This window comes from Acinonyx jubatus, chromosome X (genome assembly GCF_027475565.1).
Source record: "Acinonyx jubatus isolate Ajub_Pintada_27869175 chromosome X, VMU_Ajub_asm_v1.0, whole genome shotgun sequence".
Classification (NCBI taxonomy): domain Eukaryota; kingdom Metazoa; phylum Chordata; class Mammalia; order Carnivora; family Felidae; genus Acinonyx; species Acinonyx jubatus.
The window spans coordinates 121,914,318-121,934,683 of NC_069389.1; the positions used below are offsets into that span (position 1 = coordinate 121,914,318).

Here is a 20,366-nt window from a genome sequence, read left to right on the forward strand (position 1 = left end):
GCACAACTCTTCTCCCCACTACACAGACAAGGAACCTGAGGCACTTGGAGAGGGAGCTTGTCCCAAATTACCCAGCCAGAAACTGGTGGAGCCCATGAGAGAACCCAGGTCTGAAGCTACTCTGGGTTCCCCCACCACATCCCCCCAGTGTTTCTCAGAGTTATGCCCCTGTAGACTTGTCTGGGAGTGGGTCACCAAGTTGTTCAGGATGCCAGTGTCCAGGGATGAGGCCCAGGGTCATGCCTCTTTACATGTTCTCCATGTAGGGTTACCACTTGAAATACAGGAAACCCAAGCAAAGTTAAATTTCAGATCAACAGTGAATAAACAACACAAAGTCCAAATGGGACATACTTGTACTAAAAAAAAAAATGTCTAAAATTAAAATTGACCTAGGTGTTCTCTTTATTAGCTGAGACAACCCTATCCTGGGATTAGGATGCCCCCAGAAGTTTGAAACCCATTCTCTTCCCCTCCACGTGTGGGTGAATGAGCATTCTATCACTGTTGTTCATTTTCCATTTCCCCTCCACCTTTCTTGTTCCCCACCCTCAGCCTGGGGCAAAGACTTTAATATTATCTGCCATGGCTTCTCTTATAGGTCATCCCATGTAGGGTGAAGAGGGGGCTAGACAAGGTCATTCAGCCCAATCTGACACAGAGATTCTGAGACACCATCCAGCAAATAAACTGACCAGAGGTTGGCTGAATTCAACCTACTGTCATAATAACTTGCCTTTCCCCAATTTGTCCAAGCACAAATTACCAATAAGACTCTCAGACTAACTGCGCCCAAACTATTTTTAAGGCATCATTTAGGCTTAGGTGAAATGGAAATTCTACTAGTTTTACACACTGATGGATTCCCAAAGAAACAAACAATTCAAGTCAGTAGTAAAGGATTAATTTTCTGTCCATCGGCTGGGAAGGAGTTGGGGATCTACCAGGCTGTCTTCAACACAGTGGTTTAGAAGATGAACTTATATTCAAGGTTAAAGAACTCACCCTTAGAGAACAAAAGCTCAAAATAAAAAAGGCTTTATTTTTAAGACAAAAAAATAGCACAAACACACATCCAAATGCAAGTGAATAACTTCACTGGGTTTTATAAAAGAGAAAGCTGCACTCAGGTGTCAATTATAACTGGAAACCTCAAAGAGAGGCCCCCTGCTTCTGGTGACATGGGTACAACATGTGCTAGTCCAAGAAGTCATTCTGTGGTGGCATCAATGTGGAAATGCATGACAAAAGTGAGGCGATACAAGGCAGAACTGCAGGTGGGTGAAAGCTTTAAGACCCTTTTCTCCACTCTAATATGCTCTCATTTTGCTTTGGGGAACTAAAGTAACCAGCAGGTCACCTTACAAAGAACTTTAATGTCTAAGAACACTTTCAAATACCTAAAAGAGATTCAAGGTTGTTACTAAAGTTATACAGGGAGGTCAGTGGGGGAAAATAGTTTGTGTTCTCAAAACCCAGGTTTCACACAATATGAAAAGAAGACACTGATCTTAGTAAAGGCTGGTCTTTTTCATGATGCGCAGGAACTCTTGCTCATTGACTTCTCCATCTCCATCTCGATCAGCCTCATCGATCATCTCCTGTAGAACAATAAGGATTCAACTTAGATTCATTCATAAATGAATTAAAATGACTGAGCAATGGCTTTCATAAGGTTACACGAATAGACAGTTGTGGTCCACCCATTGCAAATGTGCTGCTTTTTAGAATAGCTTGGTTCCCAAAAAGTTATTTGAAAATCAAGCAATACTTTGTCATACATATCCAGAAGAGAGCCTGAAAATCATCCTGACTAGAGGGATTCTTAAAACCTAAAATAGGAGGTAAAATTTTACATGTGCATTTTTCTGGGAGCAAGGCCCATAGGCTTGTCACACTATTAAAGGAGAAATTAAGTGGTCAAGAGAGGGACAAGAGAACATTAGTTTTCCTTCAAAGTGGGGCTCACATCAGAGAAAATGTTATTCAGAAAAGTCACACAGGGGCTCCAAGCAGGAGCTAAGCTCAAGTCCGATGCCTTACAAACCTGCAGCTCCTCATCAGTGAGGTTCTCACCCAACTCCTTGGCCACACGCTTTAGATTTTTGAATGATATCTTCCCAGTTTCATCATCATCGAAGAGCTTGAAAGCTTTCAGAATTTCTTCTTTGGTATCTTTCTCAGACTTAGCAAGTAAAACAGATAACACAGAAGCAGTTACTCATGCAGCAGCTCACCGGCACCTAACCCCTCTACATGGTCTTGGTGATGGCTTTCATGACATAGGCCCTAGCTCACAGGAGATCAAACGTCATCCAGGGTAGAAGAGGACAAACTCAATGACATTATTATAAACAGGCTAAAAAGGAAATATAAAGGACTGACTTAAAATATTCTTTCTATACAAAGCAGAGAGAAACAGGAATAGAGGGTAGAGTTAAAGCTAGAGGAAATATAGTGCTTGAGTTGGCAGAAGAGGGGTCCTCTCGGTGGGGGAAGGGGGGTGCAGGGAGGAAAGAGAGGGCTATTTAACTTGTTATGAGATAACAGAGAGTTACTGGGATCCCAAGTACTCCAAAAGAGGAAGAGAGGAAAATCCCCCAACAGCTCAAACTCCAGAAATTCCTGAAAGGTAGCTAAAGATAGACAGAACCTCTCTAATAAGAGCAATTTCGGAACCCACCTTTAAGGTGGGACAGCTTTACTAGGTGGTTACAGAAGGTTAAGCTTCCTGATCACTTAAATTAGTACACAAAGAAAAATGCAGGTATCATTAGATGATTTCAAAGCCACAGAATTATTAGAGTAGGAACAGACCTGTGACCTGAGACACACATGGAGTTACTTTTCTACATGCTACTAAAGCGAAAATAAGCCTCACAAAAGGGGAGCTGGAAGGCTAACGAATGAGCAATGGCCCAATGGGAACATCAACATACATCCTGGGTGGGATGACACTCAGGGGAGTGAGGTGGATTGGTCAGGTGACACGTCTTTCTTGACCCCCTGGGCCCGTTAAAATGGTGACACCTGAGGGACTAGAGAATGGGTACATTCAACCTTGAAAATGCTAAAAGACCAAATTCCCAGGGCAGTGAAAAGCTAGGCGGTTGGAAGTAACCTGCCCTCAGGCTAAGGCTGCCCAGAATAACAAATGAGAGAGAAAAGAATTTTGACCTTTAAAGTATAGGCATTTCACCTTGTCAGGCACTGTAATATTGCTGGTGTTTACAGGTTTTACTGCTTGTGGTTATCATATTGACAAATCAGTTGAGAAAAATAATCACAAAAGAGTGACAGCAGTAGTACTTTTACGACTTTACAGAGGGTAAACCGACTTTTCCTGTGATTTTTGTGGCCTTGAAGAAAGCCAAGAAGAACCTAAGCATTCTAATTTTCAGTCATAAATACCATCCTTTATCAGCTGAACCCTCCAGTTTGTATTAACTTTTCTTCAGTGAAGACATTTTCATATCTAGATTCAAATTTGTTCACCATTATGGGTGGAAAATATGCTGATTATTCCAGCTAACTTACCATTTTCTGAGTCATCACAGTCAAAAAGTCACTAAAGTTCATTTTTCCTGTCCCTTCCTTATCAATTTCGCTTATCATTTTCTTGATCTCTTCTTTCTTGGGTTCAAAGCCCAGTGCTCTCATTGCCACCTACAATGAAAACAGGATCATCTCAATACGCACATCTAAACCGTTAACAGGAACAAAAATGACAGCATTGAGAGTATTAAGCCAGCATCTGACACAATTTCATTAAAATGATTGGGAGGGGCACCTGGGTGGCTCAGTCTGACTTTGGCTCAGGTCATGATCGTAGTTCGTGAGTTTTGAGCCCTGCATTGGGCTCTTTGCTGACAGCTCAGAGCCTGGAGGCTGCTTCAGATTCTGTGTGTGTCTCTCTCTCTGCCCCTCCCCCACCCGCGCTCTGTTTCTCAAAAATAAATAAACATTAAAAAATTATTTTTAATGACTGGGAAACACTAGAACATTATGCAGATTGATATTTGTGTTCCATTTTATTTAATAACACTTGAGGTAAAGAAAAGATAGGAAAACAGAACACAGTGCATCCTCCCCTGTTACTTTTTGCAGAGAGATGAGGAAAAAAGAGGTACAGTGGTGACAGGGAAACAAAAAGATGTAGAGGAAAGGCAAGGCTGGGGAGTTGGAATGTAAATGGCTTACCTTAAGTTCCTTAACATCTATGGTTCCAGTTCCATCAGCATCAAAGAGATCAAAAGCTTCCCGGATTTCCTGTTTCTGCTCTTCAGTAAGCTCAGGCTTAGGACTCATCCTTTTTCGCTGGGCAGATGTTGCCATGCTTGCCTTCTTAAAGTTAGAGGCCTTTAGACGTTTTACAAACACAGAAGCACAGTATTATGTAATATAATCTATATTTTACATAAAATAGTTACAAACAACAAATTATTTTAAAATTGTTTACACCAACCAATTCCGAAGCTTTGCTTAACAGAAGAGATAACAGGGTTTACTGGAAAGATCAGTGAATCCTTCCATGCACCTCTATCCCTCCCTCTTCTTTATTTACTACTGTTTCTAGAAGCAAGGAGACCCCTTGTTCGGTTGGACACCTCTGATTGAAAATCATCCTAAAAGAGATCTAGCCAAGGAGCTGACTGCATAAATGTACAGATAACCAGGTGACCTTGATTTTGGGGATCCTAATAATTATCTAGAAATGTCCTTACAACACCCACTCGCGGTACTCCGCTTCCCTCTATGCAGTCCGACTTTAAGAAGTAACCACGCTTCCAGATTTGGCCAAATACTACTAGGTTGCTAAAATGTATATTCTGCCAATATTAAACAATAAAACTCAATCCACTTGGCACATCTGTCCCTCCTGCAAGGAGCTCAAAACATGTCCCGAATATCCCTGTACTTAAATTTTAGGATGTATGTTACCAATCAAACATAATAAACCTCCTCCCCAGTTCTATGGGTAAACTTTGGTAGAGCGAGGCGGCCAGGTCAGGATCTGAGAAGTCAGGGCCTGCGGGCAACGTCAGTTTTCTTTGTCCAGGGGCGGTCACCGAGGGGGCCGGCAGGGGAAGATCAGGGGAGCCTAAGGGATGGGTGGGCGCAGCGCAGACTGTGGGTGAAGGGGAGCAGCAGCGAATCACAGGCCCAGCTGGGCGGCAGGCGTCTCTACACTACGCTTCCGGGAAAGAACTCAGACGAAGGAGGGGCACGCCAAAATCGAGAACGGCGCAGGAGAGCTGGCAGGGCCACACGAAATCTTGGAAGGGCTCAGCCTCTGGGCGAGGGGCACCAAAGGACGGCCTGCACTCACCATTGCCGACCAACTCCGCCGCCCGTTGTTACGGCAACCGACGTATACACTGACTCGGCGCCTTTCCCACCTCTCCACGCGCGCGGCCCTGCTCCCCATTGGCGGCCCACTAGCCGCCGCCGCCCCCCATTGGCGCAGGGCTGTGGTGGGTGGGGCTAATAGGACAAAGGCCTGGCCCAGGGCCTGGGGGCTGTGCACTCACAGCTAAGACCTGGCCTCATTGGGCAGGATCACGTTATGAGCGCCGATTGGCTGAACTAGCGCTAAACTAAGCCAATCCCGTTGGCGGAGGAGTCTCGGCAGATCCTCTGCTCACGCGGGCGTGGAGAAACCGGTGCCCGCCGGCGGCTGCAGGTCTTTGAGTGCTAGCTTGGGGAGCGCTGAGGCTGGCCAGGGGATCACCTACGGACGGTAAGGGTTACGACCTCGCCCTGGGAGGCTGCCTTCTATCGGCTACAAGGCAGGAGGGCAAGGGGCTGGGTGAGGCGGTCTGGTCGGGAGGTTTCTGGTCTGGCCTAAGACAAAATTAGGGTCAGAAGGGCCAGAGAAGACCGTGACCTTGCGTGTTACAGCGGAGACTACACAAGGAGCAACTGAGACCCAGAAAAGTGAAGGGGAATGTTGCACAGGTTTGGACGGCTGGGACTTAGAAACCGTGTCCCGCTGAGGCTATTTCTTCGAGAGTGTCCATTCTATAGCACCGCCTCCCCCCCGCCCTGCCCGCAACTGATTTTAAGAGTGGATCACTTTGGTTCTCTCCTGGCTAAAAGCAGCCAAGGAGATGAGGTGGGAGCCTGGGAACGGACTTTGAAGGAAGTGAAGGAGATATGAGCGAGCATGAGGGGAGAGGTCGTCAAAATAGACCTTTTTGATAGTCACTCAGGCGGATAGGGGGGAGCATTCCAGGCCGAGACATTGCCATGAGCAAAGTCACGGAGGACTTTGAAGTGTGAGGGGTGCTTGGAGAGTGTGGTTTTAGATTTTCTTTTATTCAGTTTGTTTTTATCATGATAAGTGTAGTCTTTAATCCCCATCACCTATGTAACTCATCTCCCCACCTATTTCCCCTCTGGTAAGGATCAGTTTGTTCTCTATAGTTGAGAGTCTGTTTCTTGGTTTGCCTCTCGTTTTCGCTTTGCTCATTTGTTTTGTTTCTTAAATTCCACATATGAGTGAAATCATATAGTATTTGTCATTCTCTGACTGACTTATTTCACTTAGCATTATACTCTGTAGCTCCATCCATGTCATTGCAAATGACAACATTTCTTTTTTTTTAATGGCTGAGTAACATTCCATTGTATATTTATACCACATCTTCTTTCTCAGTTCATCCATCCATCAAAATATGGACTACTCCCATATCTTGGCTATTGTAAATAATGCTGCTATAAACATTGGTGTGCATGGATCCCTTTGAATTAGTATTTTTGTATCCTTTGGGTAATACCCATTAGTGCAATTACTGGATCATTTTTAATTTTTTGAGGAACCTCCGTAGTGTTTTCCAGAGGCGCTGCACCAGTTTACATTCCCACCAACAGTGCAAGAGGGTTCCCCTTTCTCTGCATCCTCGCCAACATATGTTGTTTCCTGAGTTGTTAATTTTAACCACTCTGACTGGTGTGAGGTGGTATCTCAGTGTGGTTTTGATTTTTATTTCCCTGATGATGAGCGATGTTGAGCATCTTTTAGTGTGTCTGTTGGCCATCTAGAGGTCTTCTTTGGAGAAATGTCTATTCATGTCTTCTGCCCATTTTTTAATTAGATTATTTGTTTTGGGGGTATTGAGTTGTATCAGTTCTTTATAAATTTGGATACTAACACCTTTTCAGATATGTCATATGCAAATATATTCTCCCATTCAATAGGTTGCCTTTCAGTTTTATTGATTGTTTCCTTCGCTGGGCAGAAGCTTTTTATTTTGATGTAGTCCCAATAGTTTATTTTTGCTTTTATTTCCCTTGCTTCAAGACACACATCCAGAAAAAAAAGTTGCTACAGCCAACATCAGAGAGATTACTGCCTGTGCTCTCTTCAAGGATTTTTAGGGTTTCAGGTCTCACATCTAGGTCTTTAATCCAAATTTTGAGTTTATTTTTTTGTATAGTGTAAGAAAATGGTCAAGTTTCATTCTTTTGCATGTGGTTGTCCAGCTTTCCCAACATCATTTGTTGAAGAGACCATCTTTTTCCCATTGCATGTTATTTCCTTCTTTGTCAAAGATTAATTGACCATATAGTTGTGGGCTTATTTCTAGCTTTTCTATTCCGTTCTGTTGATCTATGTGACTATTTTTATACCAGTACCGTACTGTTTTAATTGCTACGCTTTGTAATATAACTTGAAATCTGGAATTGTGATACCTCCTGTTTTGTTTTTATTTTTCAGGATTGCTTTGGCGAATCAAGGTCTTTTGTGATTCCATAAATATTTTAGAATTGTTCCAGTTCTGTGAAAAATGCTGCTGGTACTTTTCATAGGGGTTGCAGTAAATCTGTAGATTGCTTTGCATAGTATGGACATTTTTAAAATATTTGTTCTTCCAACTCATAAGCATGGGATGACGTTCCATTTCTTTGCCTTATCTTGGATTTCTTTCATCATTGTTTTATAGTTTTCAGAGTACAGGTCGTTGACCTCTTTGGTTAAGTATATTCCTAAATATTCTGTCATTTTTGGTGCGGTTGTAAATGGAATTGTTTTCTTAATTTCACTTTCTGCTGCTTTATTATTAGTGTATAGGAATGTAACAGATTTCTGTACATTGATACTGTATTTTGCGACATTACTTAGTTCATTTATCAGTTCCAGTAGTTTCTTGGTGGAGTCTTTAGGGTTTTCTATATATAGTATTATGTCATCTACAAATAGAGTTTTACTTCTTCCTTACCAGTGTGGATGCCTTTTATTTCTTTATGTTGTCTGATTGCTGTGGCTAGGACTTCCAGTACTGTGTTGAATAAAGTGGCAAGAGTAGACAACATTGTCCTGTTCTTGATCTTAGCGGAAAAGCTTTCAGTTTTTCGCCGTTGAGTATGATGTTGGCTGTGGGTTTTCCATACAAGGCCTTTACTGTGTTGAGGTATGTTCCCTCTAGACCTACTTTGTTGACGGTTTTTATCATGAATGGATATTGTATTTTGCCAAATGCTTTTCTACATCTAGTGAAATGATGATATGGTTCTTATCCTTTCTCTTATTGATGTGATATATTACGTTGATTGATTTGTGAATATGGAACCAGCCTTGCATCCCAGGAATAAATCCCACTTGACTGTGGTGAATGATTTTTTTGAATGTATGGTTAGATTTGGTTTGCTAATATGTTGAGGATTTTTGCATCTGTATTCTTGAGAGATATTGGCCTGTGGTTCTCTTTTTTTTGTGGTGTCTTTATCTGGTTTGGTATCAGGGTGACACTGACTCATAGAATGAATTTAGGAGTTTTCTTTCTTCTTGTATTTTTTGGAATAGTTTGAGAAGAATAGGTATTAACTCTTCTTAAAATGTTTGGTAGAATTTGTGAAGCCGTCTAGTGCTGGAGTTTTGTTTTTTGGGAGTTTTTTGATTACTGCTTCAATTTCTTTGCTGGTAATTCGTCTGTTCAATTTTCTATTTCTTCCTGCTTTAGTTTTGGTAGGTTTTATGTTTCTAGGAATGTATCCATTTCTTCTAAGTTGTCCAATTTGTTGGCATATAAGTTTTCATAATATTCTGTTACAATTTTTTGTTATTTCTCTGGTGTTGGTTATTTCTCCTCTTTCATTAGTTATTTTGTTTAGTTGAGTCCTCTCTCTCTCTCTTTTTTGATGATTCTTGCTAGAGGTTTACCAATTTTGTTGATCTTTTCAAAGAACCAGCTCCTGGTTTCATGCGTGCTTGGAGAATTACAAGGGTGTGTGTGCAAGGGTATTGGCTGAAGCATTGGAGCTGGAGGTCCAGGATCTGCCCTCCACAGCTAGCCCAGTGTAAGAGGGCTCTCAGTCCTTACATGCTTCCCCTCTGGGCATTGGGGCATTATTTAGGGAGGCAGGGCACAGAGCATAAGCTTCTTAGGCTGAGAAAGGCATGAGATATATTAGCATCCATTAAAGTAACGTCTTTGCTGACCTTCTTCCCTTTTTTCCCTTCCTTTTTCAGCAAGAACCAGGTCCAAAACCATTCAGTCATATTTGACTCTTTTCCTGTCCCCTCCGCATTAACCAGCCTCCAGGTTCTATCCGTTCTCCCACTTAAAGGCCATTCCTTTTCTCTTTTCCACCTCTGCTGCTCCTCTTCCAATTCAGGCCTTTGTCAGCAGTCTCCCAGCTCCTACCAGCCAGAATTCTCACCGTGGTCTGCAGGGCCTGGCATATCATGCCCTTTCCTTTCTCCAGGCTCATTCCAGCTGGGACACTAGGTTCCTTGTTGGGCCTCAAACACACAGGCACAATCCTCAGAACTTTGGCTCCAGCTGGCCCTTCTGCCCGCTTGCTCCACTTCTTTCCCTCCTCCAGGTCTTTGCTCCACTATCACCTTCTTTCTTAGTGAGCCACCCTAAGCACCCTATTTGTTTAGCACTGCAGCCCCCAGCATGCTTGAGCCTCATATCTTGCTCTACTGTTTTCCCCTGGTACTTGCTTATTTTGTTCTTTATTGTCCACCTACTAGAAGGTAAGCTCTATGAGGGTAGGCATCTTTGTTTTGTTCACTGCTGGTACTCCAGTACCTGGAACAGTGAAGGGCACATATTAGGTACTCAGTAAAGCTTGTTTGAATGACTGGTGAAGAATGTCCCTGTGCCTGCTTCTCACCTGCCTAGTCTACCTGCTCTGCCAGGTTTGTCTTCCTGGTGAACACTCTGGTCAGGTCATCCCCCCTGCTCTTAAACCTTCAGAGGCTTCCCATGACTACAGAGTAAAGTCCCAACCTGGCATCTGAGCCCCCTGCCCAGTTTTGCCTCTGCTGGTCCTTATATGTCTTGTTTTCCATACCCTACTTCCTGGTCTGCAGGGTGACAGACAGCCTGGCAGAGTAGAAAGAACAGCCACAAAGTTCTGCCTTGGCTGTGTAAAATCTGTGTGGTGCAAGTCACTCGACCTCTGTGCCTGAGTTTTTCTTTTGTTGAATGAGACCTAACTGGGTGCTTTAGGGATCTTAATGGTGTAATATACTTAGATGTAAAAAGACCTGGCATTTCGCAGTTTTTCGAGCAATATTATTTCTTTTCTCTGATTTGCTCTTGTTATCTCCCCTACCCCGCATGCCCAAAACTTTAGACTTGGGTAAAATCCCTTCTCCGCACTGCAGCCAGAGTGATCCTTCTGATCTTAACACTCACCCTGCTTACAACTTCCCAGGACTTCTCCCTCTCCTCTTAGTGTAACCTTAACTTGACACACAGTCCCTTCATATTCTCAACTTTGCTCCCAATCTTGCTTCATACTCACTATGACACAACTTGTCACAGTTGCCAGAACATGCTGGCTCTGTGCTATCACCTGTCCTTCCCACCCCTGGCCATGGAAAGGCTTTTAGGACACCCACCCCTGTTTGACTCACTCCGCCATGGCCTTGAGAACTTGGCTCAGGGATCGCCTTCTTGGGCCAGCCTCCCCGTTCTGGGTTTACCTTCATGAGAACTCAGAAGCATTCCACAATTGTCCACTAAGTCTGTCTCTCACACTAGATCGTGGGCTCCCTGGAGGTTGGTGCTGTGTCTTAATGCAGGTTCTGCCTGGCAGTGGTCAGCATTGGGTGAGTGAGCCAAAACCTGGGTGCTTGCTCTTTTACAAGTTGCAGCTCCACTTTTATCCCCGAGCCTTGTTTGAGCCCCATAGCAGCTCTGAGGTCAGCAGGGAGGATCACTGCTCTGCAGAAGAGACCTCTGGGAGCAGCTGCAGGAGAACAATACAACCCCTGCTCTGTTCCAGGCTCTTTGCTGGCCCTCAGGGGGCTCACAACCAAGTAGGAAAAAAAAGGTATAATTGAGCGTGCTGAGTATTAGAACGGGAGCAGACAAGGAAGGAGCTGACTGTCCCCAGGGAGGGAGAGGAGGTTCACAGTAGTGACAGTTGAGCTAGGCCTTGAAGGATAAGGAGGAACTCACCAAGGAGAGGGAAGGTATTCTAGGTGGAGGGGATAGCATAAGCTCAAGCTCGCAGGCATGCTGATGGGTTTCTCAGGGGCCACTACAAATCCAAAGCCAGGGTCTTTCTGTGTCCTAAAAATAGACAGTCAGAGAGACGAATGACTAACAGAAACAACCAGACGCCTCAGGTCTATGAAAGGACAAGATTTAGCTGATTGAGTCCTTTGGGGAAGTGTGTTTTGCCTTGACTCCTGTTTGCAGTTTTCTTGCATACACAGACATTGTCTGTCCACAGACTAGACCGGTGAGCTTGTGGTAGCTACATCTTACCTTCCTGCACTGACTCCATGGAAGACAGCAGGCCGGGCCCCGACTACCCCCACACACCCTAACACACCCCTCTGAATTGCTCTGCATTACCCCTTTACAAAGAAGCTGATCTCCCATGTTTTCAAAGGAGGGAATACTTTTTCTTTCTATCTGGTTTGAGGTGGACAGACTGTCCCTTCCTTTTGCCTCTAGGACTTAGTTTTTGGGGACTTTCCCCAGCAAGAAGGAGATTAGGCTCACTTGCTTGTCTTCTTATATAATCCTGTCAGCAGCCTTTCTCCCCTTGCCCAGAAGTTGAGCAAGGCACTTAGATTTCACCAGTAGAAGGTGGATCTCTTCCTAGTTTGTTTTTTTTAGTTCAAAGCTTTGTCTCAGTATGAATATACTGGTTTTTAATGGATTCAAAGAACTAACATTTTACAGGAGAAAGACTTGAGGCTTCTGATGTGTGAACCTTAACAATCCCAGCCCCCTGAATGTTGCTCTTTAGGGTCTTATTTTCCCATTCAGAGCTATTCTGAGCCCACTTTTAAGAGTACGGTCAGTGACATTCATTTCACATTGTTGTGCAACCATCCCCACCATCCATCGCCAGAAGTCTGCCTCTTGTAGAACTGAAACTCTACCTAGTAATCGCTAAGTCCCCAATTCCCCCTCCTCCCAGCCCCTGGCACCCACCATTGTTTCTACATATATGAGTTTGACTACTATACATATCTCATATAAAAAAGGATCATATGGTATTTGTGCCTGGCTGATTTCATTTAGCATAATATATTATGTGAAAAGTGAAGTTTTAAAATGTATTTTCCTGATAACTTCCATTATGATTTCAGAAACATGTTTCCGTAAAATGGCCCCATCAGACACAGAGGTTCATAATACCCATTTCAAGGCCATTTCATCCAGCCACAAAATCATTTCCTACAAGAACGTGTGTATGTGTTTGTGTGTGTGTGTGTGTGTGTGTGTGTGTGTGTGAGAGAGAGAGAGAGAGAGAGAGAGAGAGAGACTAGAGGTGTGGAATTGGATCGGGGCAGTCATGGTGTTTGAGACCTTGGTGTTGGCTGCCTGGCAGCCACCTTCTCACTGATAAGTGTTCTGTGAATCTAGCTTTTTGCACGCAATTGGACTGTTTTCTTTGTCACAGATTTCACCGTCTCCAGATGTTAGGAGATCCATGGCTTAAGTAAATTGACCACTACCAAGAAAACAGACGTAAGACCAAATACATCTAACCCAAAATTGAATGCTTCTCTTTGTTTGCGAGTCAGTATTATGGGTGAATGAAGAGAAGAGCATATCCTAAGGGCTGTCACAAAAGCTGGTCTTATAAACTACTTGTCTGAGTGGTGTTATGGTTCTTTCATCAGCTGGTATGCTTCATTGTGTCTTGGTTGTGAAGTGCTCAGTCCCCATCATACTCTGAGCACTTCCTGAAGGCTTCTGACAGCCCCAGACACTGAGTTCTTCCACACATAGTCAGGGTGGCTTTAATTTCACCAAGAAGAGCTCTGTCTTCTGTTATACTGTTCCACTCCCAGCACCCCCTGCCCTAGCATCATGGGGATGAGCAGCACATAGTCCCTTTTATTCATGGGGAAACTCAGCTGCAGCAGAAAGACAGGACTGGAGTGGATTTACCTAGTTTGTGGTAGGGCTGGCACCAGAACCCAGCACTCCCTGGGTCTGTGCATTTTCCCACTGCATTCCCACAATGTAATGATCAACACAAGGAAAATCAAGAATAATTGAAATGTGTGAGTGCCATGGAAAAAGCTACAATGCCAAAGATGCTCCTTTTGTTGTAAATGACGAGAGAGGCCATTTAACTGGCTTCCCATTTTGCCTCTAATCCAAGAATGCAGTGAGTTATGGGCCCAGTTACACCTTTTCCGCAGAGAGAAGCCTGTCACAGGAATATTAAGCAGAGGGCTTCATTTAATAGCTACCACTGTGGTTCAGCTCTTTGTGGAAACTTGACAGGGGAATGGCATCCACACAAAAACACTAATGCCTAAAAAATGTTTCAGTTGATATTATATAAATGTCTGTCTCTAAATATGTCTTTATGAAGAGAAAACTTCATCGCAAACATAACGTTATTTGGAGCTGAAATGGAACAAGCATTTGGTGAGCCAACGAGAGACCAGGTCACACGGACACATTTGACAGAAGACATTCCAAATGTGAGTACTGACACACAAAAAAAAGGTTAACCAAAACCAGATAAGGGGAAAGTCGAGCACATATATACCAGGAAGCCACTGATATTACTTGTGGATTAAAAATTGTATTTGGTACATTTATCAAATCAATTAATGTTGAGTTTATACACATACACACACATATATACATATATATTCAAGGTTTCAGTTACTTATTGCTGTGTAACAGTGTTAGAACATAGTGGTTTAAAACAATACCATACCCATTTCTTTGTTCTTGATTCTGTGATTCAGGCTGGCCCCACTTGGGAGTCCTTGGCTGGTTTCCTCTGGGTTTACCCACCCACCTGCAGTCAAGGGGACCCCCCCCTGAGGTGTGAGTTCCAAGCGGCCTCACTCACATCCCTGGCAGTAACTGCTGGCATTGGCTGGGTGCCTCAGTTTGCCTTCATGTGGCCTTCAACAGGCTAGACTAGGCTTTTGGTTGGAATGGCAGAAGGCTTCCCTAGCAACCACACTGGCAGTAGCAAGGACTCCTAAGATCTAGCATTGCAAGTATCGGAAAGGAATTGTCAGGGCTCCTGGAGGTTCTTCATGTAGGTCTGCATAGGTTTGGTTTGATTCATTTTTGATGAATGCTAACGTTTCAGAAATGAAATCACGTCAAGATAAAATGTGTTTAGATCAAATGTTAATAAATTAAAGATGCCCAGGAGTTTCCCCACTAGATCACACTTGTCTTGGTGGGTAGCTCAGAATAAAGCCTCCTCTGTGCCTCTATAATAGAAGGTTAATGTGAGATTCTAATGTTCAGATGAACCATCAGAATCCCTTGCCATCTAGTTCCTTGTTTGTATAAATTAGGATTTTATTGATACTCAGCAACCAAAAAAATTAGATTTCAATGGTTGTGTCATGGTGTTCTTTCTCACTGGTTGCCTTTATAAGAAGTATAAGTTAAAAATTTAAAAAGAACACTTTCATCTTACCTTATATATATGTTCTGTGTAAGACTTCTCTGAAAAGAGGCCCACTGCTAGAGACAAAGGAAAACAACAGGTTAAAAGAAACCCAGGGGCCTAGATCATTCTCTTACCTCAAGGTCATATTGCAATTAAAATCATTTAGATGGCTTCCTTTTCTATTCTTAAAACTCTCTCCAAGATGTTGATTTTATAACTTCTCTCAGTAACCCATGCTTGAGTCTCATTACCTGTTTACAGTCCAGAGTTTTATTCTTGTTAGTACATGTTCCTTCTTGTCCACTGTGCCCACTTCCTCTGCATCATCTTTCATGGCCATAAAACGTAAGTGGTTATTTCATATGATCTCTAACCATGTGGTGTTATAGGTGTGATTAAAGACGTTGGCCCATCACATACCTGACTTTTCTGGGGTAAATGTCAGTTCAGTTCTCATCACTACACAACTCTCTGTGGAATAGCCATTGGCCCACTCGTTCCAAGCAATATTGGTGCCACATTTCAAAATAATAATAATGATTAAAAAAAAAACAAAAACGGGCGCCTGGGTGGCTCAGTCTTGATTCTGGCTCAGGTCATGATCTCATGGTTCATGAGTTCAAGCCCCATATTAGGCCCTGCACTGACAGTGCAGAGCTTGCTTGGGATTGTGTCTCTCCCTCTCTCTGCTCCTTCCCCACTCATGCTCGTTCTCTCTCTCAATATAAATAAACTTTAAAAAATAAATAAATAAAATCATGAAAGGAAATTGCACTGGACATAATAGAAAGGTTATTTGATTTTTTTAAATAGACCATCAAACTATGAAACAATTGTAACTAGAGATGCTAGATAACAAGAGAATCTGAAATCCTTTGGGATACTATCAAAACATGTCTAGTTTGAACCTCTTTGAACTAAGGCAAGCTTTTAGCAAACCAAGAAAAAACAGTTTGGGGAGCAGGGAGGCTCAGAGTTATTCTAAATAACCTACATTTACCTATACAGCTGACTTGAGGGAAGGAGAAGGTATAGCCAAAATGAGGGTCAAATGGAATTTGTGTATTTAATTTGCCTATGTCCTGGGAATATCTTAGACATTCCAGTCAAGGTACAAATTATTTAGCATGGTGTGATTATATGTATATGAGAGTAATCAAACAAAACCTAGACAAAAATGGGTTGAAGAGATCATTTTGTTGGGGGTGGGGTGCGGTGTGGAATAGTGAAGCTGATTACATCAGTAGGTTACACGTGCCTGAACAAATGATGCTTAAGCTCCAGAGCCATCTCTGGGTGGCCCAGTGGACTCCAGTAAAAATGCCAGTCCGTGGGATACTAGGTTGGGAGGGGCGAGTCTGTAGTAGGGGCCCTGACACCTCTGAAGTCTCCTGCATAACTCAATTGTATAGATATTTAAGGGATAAATAGAGGGGTTGTTTGTTTGTTTGTTTTCTAATCAGGATCAGAATTTCTTTAATATCTTTAGTTTCCACACTCCCAACTTTGATTTACTGTACATGAGCTTAGGGAAAATGGGTGTTTGTCATTTTCAGAAAGCCCAGATACAGTTTTAGAAAGACCCCAGGGAGGATGGATATCACTGGTCCTCCTTTGGAGACTGTTGGGGCCAGCTTAATCAGTGTGCAACAGACAGTTTTATTCTCCCTGGCATCAGAATATTGAAGTGCCTGCATCTGGTGCTCTGTCCTTCCATTATCCCCAGTTGCCAGATTTGGAATTTAGCCCAGAAAGTGCACATGTTGCAGAAGGTGAAATGTAAGCATCATAGCTCTTCCCTGATTTGTCGGTTTGCTCAGAGCTCAGAGAAGGGAAAGCAAAGCCTAGGGCCTGGCTGATTAACAGTTTACTGATCCTCCCTGCAACCCCTCCAGGAGATCCCATCAGACAGCAACAGTCTTGGATATACTAAGGTGGGAAGGGATTGGGTGACAAGTCCAAAGTCACACAGCACAGCCCTATAATGGTCAGTTTGAGGAAAAGAGGCTGACTTTCTCCTGCGATCATATAGACTTTGCTTTCTTCTTACTGATATTTTAAGTCGACATTGTCAGTTGAGTGGGTGGCATGTTGTGTTGTGTTTTATTTTGTTTCTGTCTGTTCTAGAAGTGCCCAGGGCTCTGTTATTAGGAGCAAGAAGGTATGACTTTGGGGTTTTTTGTATTGTCCAGTTTTGATCATACATAGTTTCATTTTTTCCAGAGGTGTTTCCTGCTCCTTTCGTTAAACACACAGCATGCATGTATCAGATCATCCAATCCAGCCAAAGTCTATCTCAGTATCATCTGCTATCTCTCTTTCCTCCTTACTTATCTCTGGAGAGGAGGGTGCCACTGGCGATAGAACACCAGAATTATATAAAGCTTCCAACTTGACTCAAAAAGAATTTCAAACAAACAGATGGACTTGCTCATGAACATGTGAGTCAAAGTTCTTTATAGCTTCAAATTCTCATATACCCCCTGCCCATCCCTCTCTTTCTGCAGGCCAGTAAGTGCACAGTGATTGGAGGCTCTGGATTCCTGGGGCAGCACATGGTGGAGCAGTTGCTGGCAAGAGGCTACGCTGTCAATGTATTTGATATACGGCAAGGGTTTGACAATCCCCAGGTGCACTTCTTTCTGGGTGACCTCTGCAACCAACAGGTAATGATGGACCACCCAGCCTTGCCAGTTTTCCACAGGCCCCCAAAGGGAAACTACCAGGCTTACCCTGCTCAGAGGTCAGCCCAATTGTTTCAAAAAAAATTTTTTTTGAAAAAATTTAAAGTTACACGAAAGAATTTAACACATACCCTCATTTCATCAGTACAACTGCACTCTACCATGGTAGTGCAAAAGCAGCCATGGTCAGTACATAAAGGAATGGGTGCAGCTGTGTGCCAATAAAACTTTATTTACAACGTTGTCCACAGGCTGTACTGTGCCGACTACTGTTCCAGAGTATTCAGTTGATCTTGGAACAACATGGGTTAGAGACACCGACCCTCCGTGTACAACTTTTGACTCCCCAAAAGCTTAACTGCTAGTAGCCTACTGTTGACCTTACCGGTAATATAAACAGTCACTTAACACACATTTTGTATGTTGTATGTATTATATACAATATTCTTACAATAAAGTAAGCTACAAAAAAGGAAATGTTGTTAAGTAAACCATAAGGAGTAGGGCACATGGGTGGCTCAGTCACTTGAGCATCTGACTTTGGCTTAGCTCATGATCTCACAGTTCGCAAGTGTGAACCTCACTTTGGGCTTGCTGCTGTCAGTGCAGAGCCCACTTTGGATCCTCTGTCCCCCTCTCTCTCTCCCCTGTCCCTCTTGTGCTCTCTCAAAAATAAATAAGCATTAAAAAAAGAAAACCACAGGAAGAGAAAATACATTCATGGTCCTGTACTGTATTTACCTCAAAACCACATATAAGTGGGCCCATGCAGTTCAAATCCGTGTTGTTCAAAGGTCACCTATGTACCCCAAAGTGCAGTCGCTGGTTTTCAGGGTTTTTTTATTGATATGTTTCACATTCCATAAACTTCATATTTTTAAAGTGTACAATTCAGTGGTTGTTTGTGTAGTTAAAAAGTTGTGTGACCATCACCTTGGTCTCATTCCAGAACATTTTCATCATCCCAGCAGAAAATCCCAGGCCCATTAGCAGTTGTTCCCCTTTTGCTCTCCTGCCCTCCCAGCCCTTGGCAACCCACTCGTCTCCTGTCTCTGTAGATGTGCCTGCTCTGGGCATTTCATATAAGTGGAATCATGCAATAATATATGTCCTTTTATGACTGGCTTCTTTCACTGAGCATGTTTGCAGGCTTTACTTGCGTCATAAGGGTATTAATATTTTGAGTTTTATTAGATGTTGCCAAATTGCCGAACAAAGCTGCTATATCAGTTTTCTGTTCACACCAGCAGTGTGGTTGGTAGGATCCGCATCGTTCTACGTCTTTGCCAACACTCAGTGTACTTAGACTTTTTGGTATCGCCATTCCAAAGAATGTGGAATGGTAGTTTGGTGAGGCTTAGAGTCATGTGCCCTCCCTATTCAGGAGGCCAGACTCTGTGCTCTTTGTTGATCCTCTGTGAAGTGCCTGTCAACAACCTTTGTCCATTTGTCTTTGGCTTACCTTATTTCTCTTATAGATTTAGAATGCTCTATCACAGACAGCTTCCTTCAGCCTGTCCGTGGGCTCTTATTCTTGACTTTGGCGTCATTTGCCATAGTTATTTTACTTTGAATTTTAAGGACACAGCTTCCCTCGCAGGCTGTCTTCTCTCCCATCCTGCCCACACCTCTGAGCCTGGAGATGGGGTAGAAGTCTTCCTTGTTTGTCATTGCCACTTCCTCACTGCCCTAAGATCCCTCTGGCTGTGCATATGGTGCCAGCAGACTGTACATACCCCAGTGCCTTCCTTGGGACAGTCATCCACAGCCATGTGTTCCCTTTCCCAGGGGACTCCATCTCATTTCTTAGTGATTTTAGCTCCTGGCCGAGGTCAGCCTCATCATAACTGTCGATAAGTTCAGTAATCACACAAATGACCCTGCCAATACCCTCACCTCACCTCTCCTTGGCCTTCTGTCACTCAGCCTCTTGGCTTCCAGGCCTGTTGTCATCCCCCGCCCCAGAGCCTGTTATCGTTATTAAATGTGTCCTCAACATGATCTCACTTACAGGCCCCCCACTCTGCACCACCTCCTATCTTTCTAGTTCATAACCTAATACCTTCACCTACCAATTCTTAAACCACACCCAGATTTCTGGCTCTTTTCCACTCTCCATCACCCAGTTTGTGTCCTCACTGCCTTTGAGTCCATGGCTGACTTACTCTCTTGCATAACACTTATCCCCCTTGCCTCTTTCTTCTTGTCTGTATCAGGGTTCTCCAGACAAACAACCACTAACGTGTATGTGTATGTAGATAAAGAGGAAGAGGGAGAGAGAGATGGAGAAAGGGATAGAATAAGATTTAATTAAATAAATTGGCTCATGGGATTGTGGGGCTGGCAAGATTGAAATTTGCAGGGCAGGCCAGCCGGCTGGAAACTCATGCAGGAGCTGATGGTGCAGTCCTGAGGCAGAATTTCTTACAGAAACCTCAGGGTTTGCTCTTAAGGCCTTTCAAGTAATTGGATGAAGCCCGCACAGAGTATGGAGGATAATCTCCTGTACTTAAAGTCAGCTGATTATAGATGTTAACCACAGTCATAAAATACCTTTATGGCAACACCTAGACAGGTATTTGATGGAATGATGGGACTGGAGCCTCACCAAGTGGACACATAAACTTCTACATCAGGTTGTACTTCCTAGGTATAACCCCAGTCCTGGTTAAATCTGATTCTCCCTCCTCCCTCGGGGCCTCTGGGCACTGAACAGGGCCGAAGAAGAAAATACAAGGTTTTTTGCCTTGTTCTTCATGGCCATGGCCTTCAAACTGGTCCCATGATACCTCATGGCACCACATAACACTGACGTGCCTG

General features: G+C 43.4%; 2 protein-coding genes across 7 annotated transcripts in view; one reads left to right on the forward strand and one right to left on the reverse strand.

The window, feature by feature from the left end:
* Positions 1–1,022: 1,022 nt before the first annotated feature.
* Positions 1,023–5,481, reverse strand: CETN2 (centrin 2). Its single transcript, XM_015068026.3, has 5 exons — positions 5,330–5,481; positions 4,201–4,359; positions 3,538–3,666; positions 2,048–2,185; positions 1,023–1,601 (listed from the first exon to the last, which is right to left on the reverse strand). The coding sequence occupies exons 1-5, from the start codon at positions 5,426–5,428 to the stop codon at positions 1,512–1,514; spliced, it is 615 nt and encodes a 204-aa protein (XP_014923512.2). The 5' UTR covers positions 5,429–5,481; the 3' UTR covers positions 1,023–1,511.
* Positions 5,482–5,582: 101 nt separating this feature from the next.
* Positions 5,583–20,366, forward strand: part of NSDHL (NAD(P) dependent steroid dehydrogenase-like) — a 29,750-nt gene continuing 14,966 nt past the window's right edge. For 2 of the 6 annotated variants that reach the window (XM_015068027.3, XM_027053457.2), the window contains exons 1-3: positions 5,583–5,740; positions 13,810–13,921; positions 17,370–17,528. In XM_015068027.3, coding sequence (XP_014923513.2) covers positions 13,850–13,921; positions 17,370–17,528 — 231 coding nt within the window. In that variant the 5' untranslated portion in view covers positions 5,583–5,740; positions 13,810–13,849. Of the gene's footprint in view, positions 5,741–12,882; positions 12,951–13,809; positions 13,922–17,369; positions 17,529–20,366 lie in introns of all 6 variants that reach the window. The other 4 variants (XM_015068029.3, XM_053201841.1, XM_015068030.3 and 1 more) reach the window with 4 other exon arrangements.

Excerpts from the sequence above, each read along its gene's own strand:
- CETN2 (XM_015068026.3), bottom strand. The coding sequence starts at position 5,428 with ATGGGGAGCAGGGCCGCGCGCGTGGAGAGGTGGGAAAGGCGCCGAGTC. Across the intron at positions 3,667-4,200 it reads TAGATGTTAAGGAACTTAAG|GTGGCAATGAGAGCACTGGG; the intron begins GTAAGCCATTTA and ends TTTTCATTGTAG. Across the intron at positions 2,186-3,537 it reads CTGTGATGACTCAGAAAATG|TCTGAGAAAGATACCAAAGA; the intron begins GTAAGTTAGCTG and ends TTACTTGCTAAG.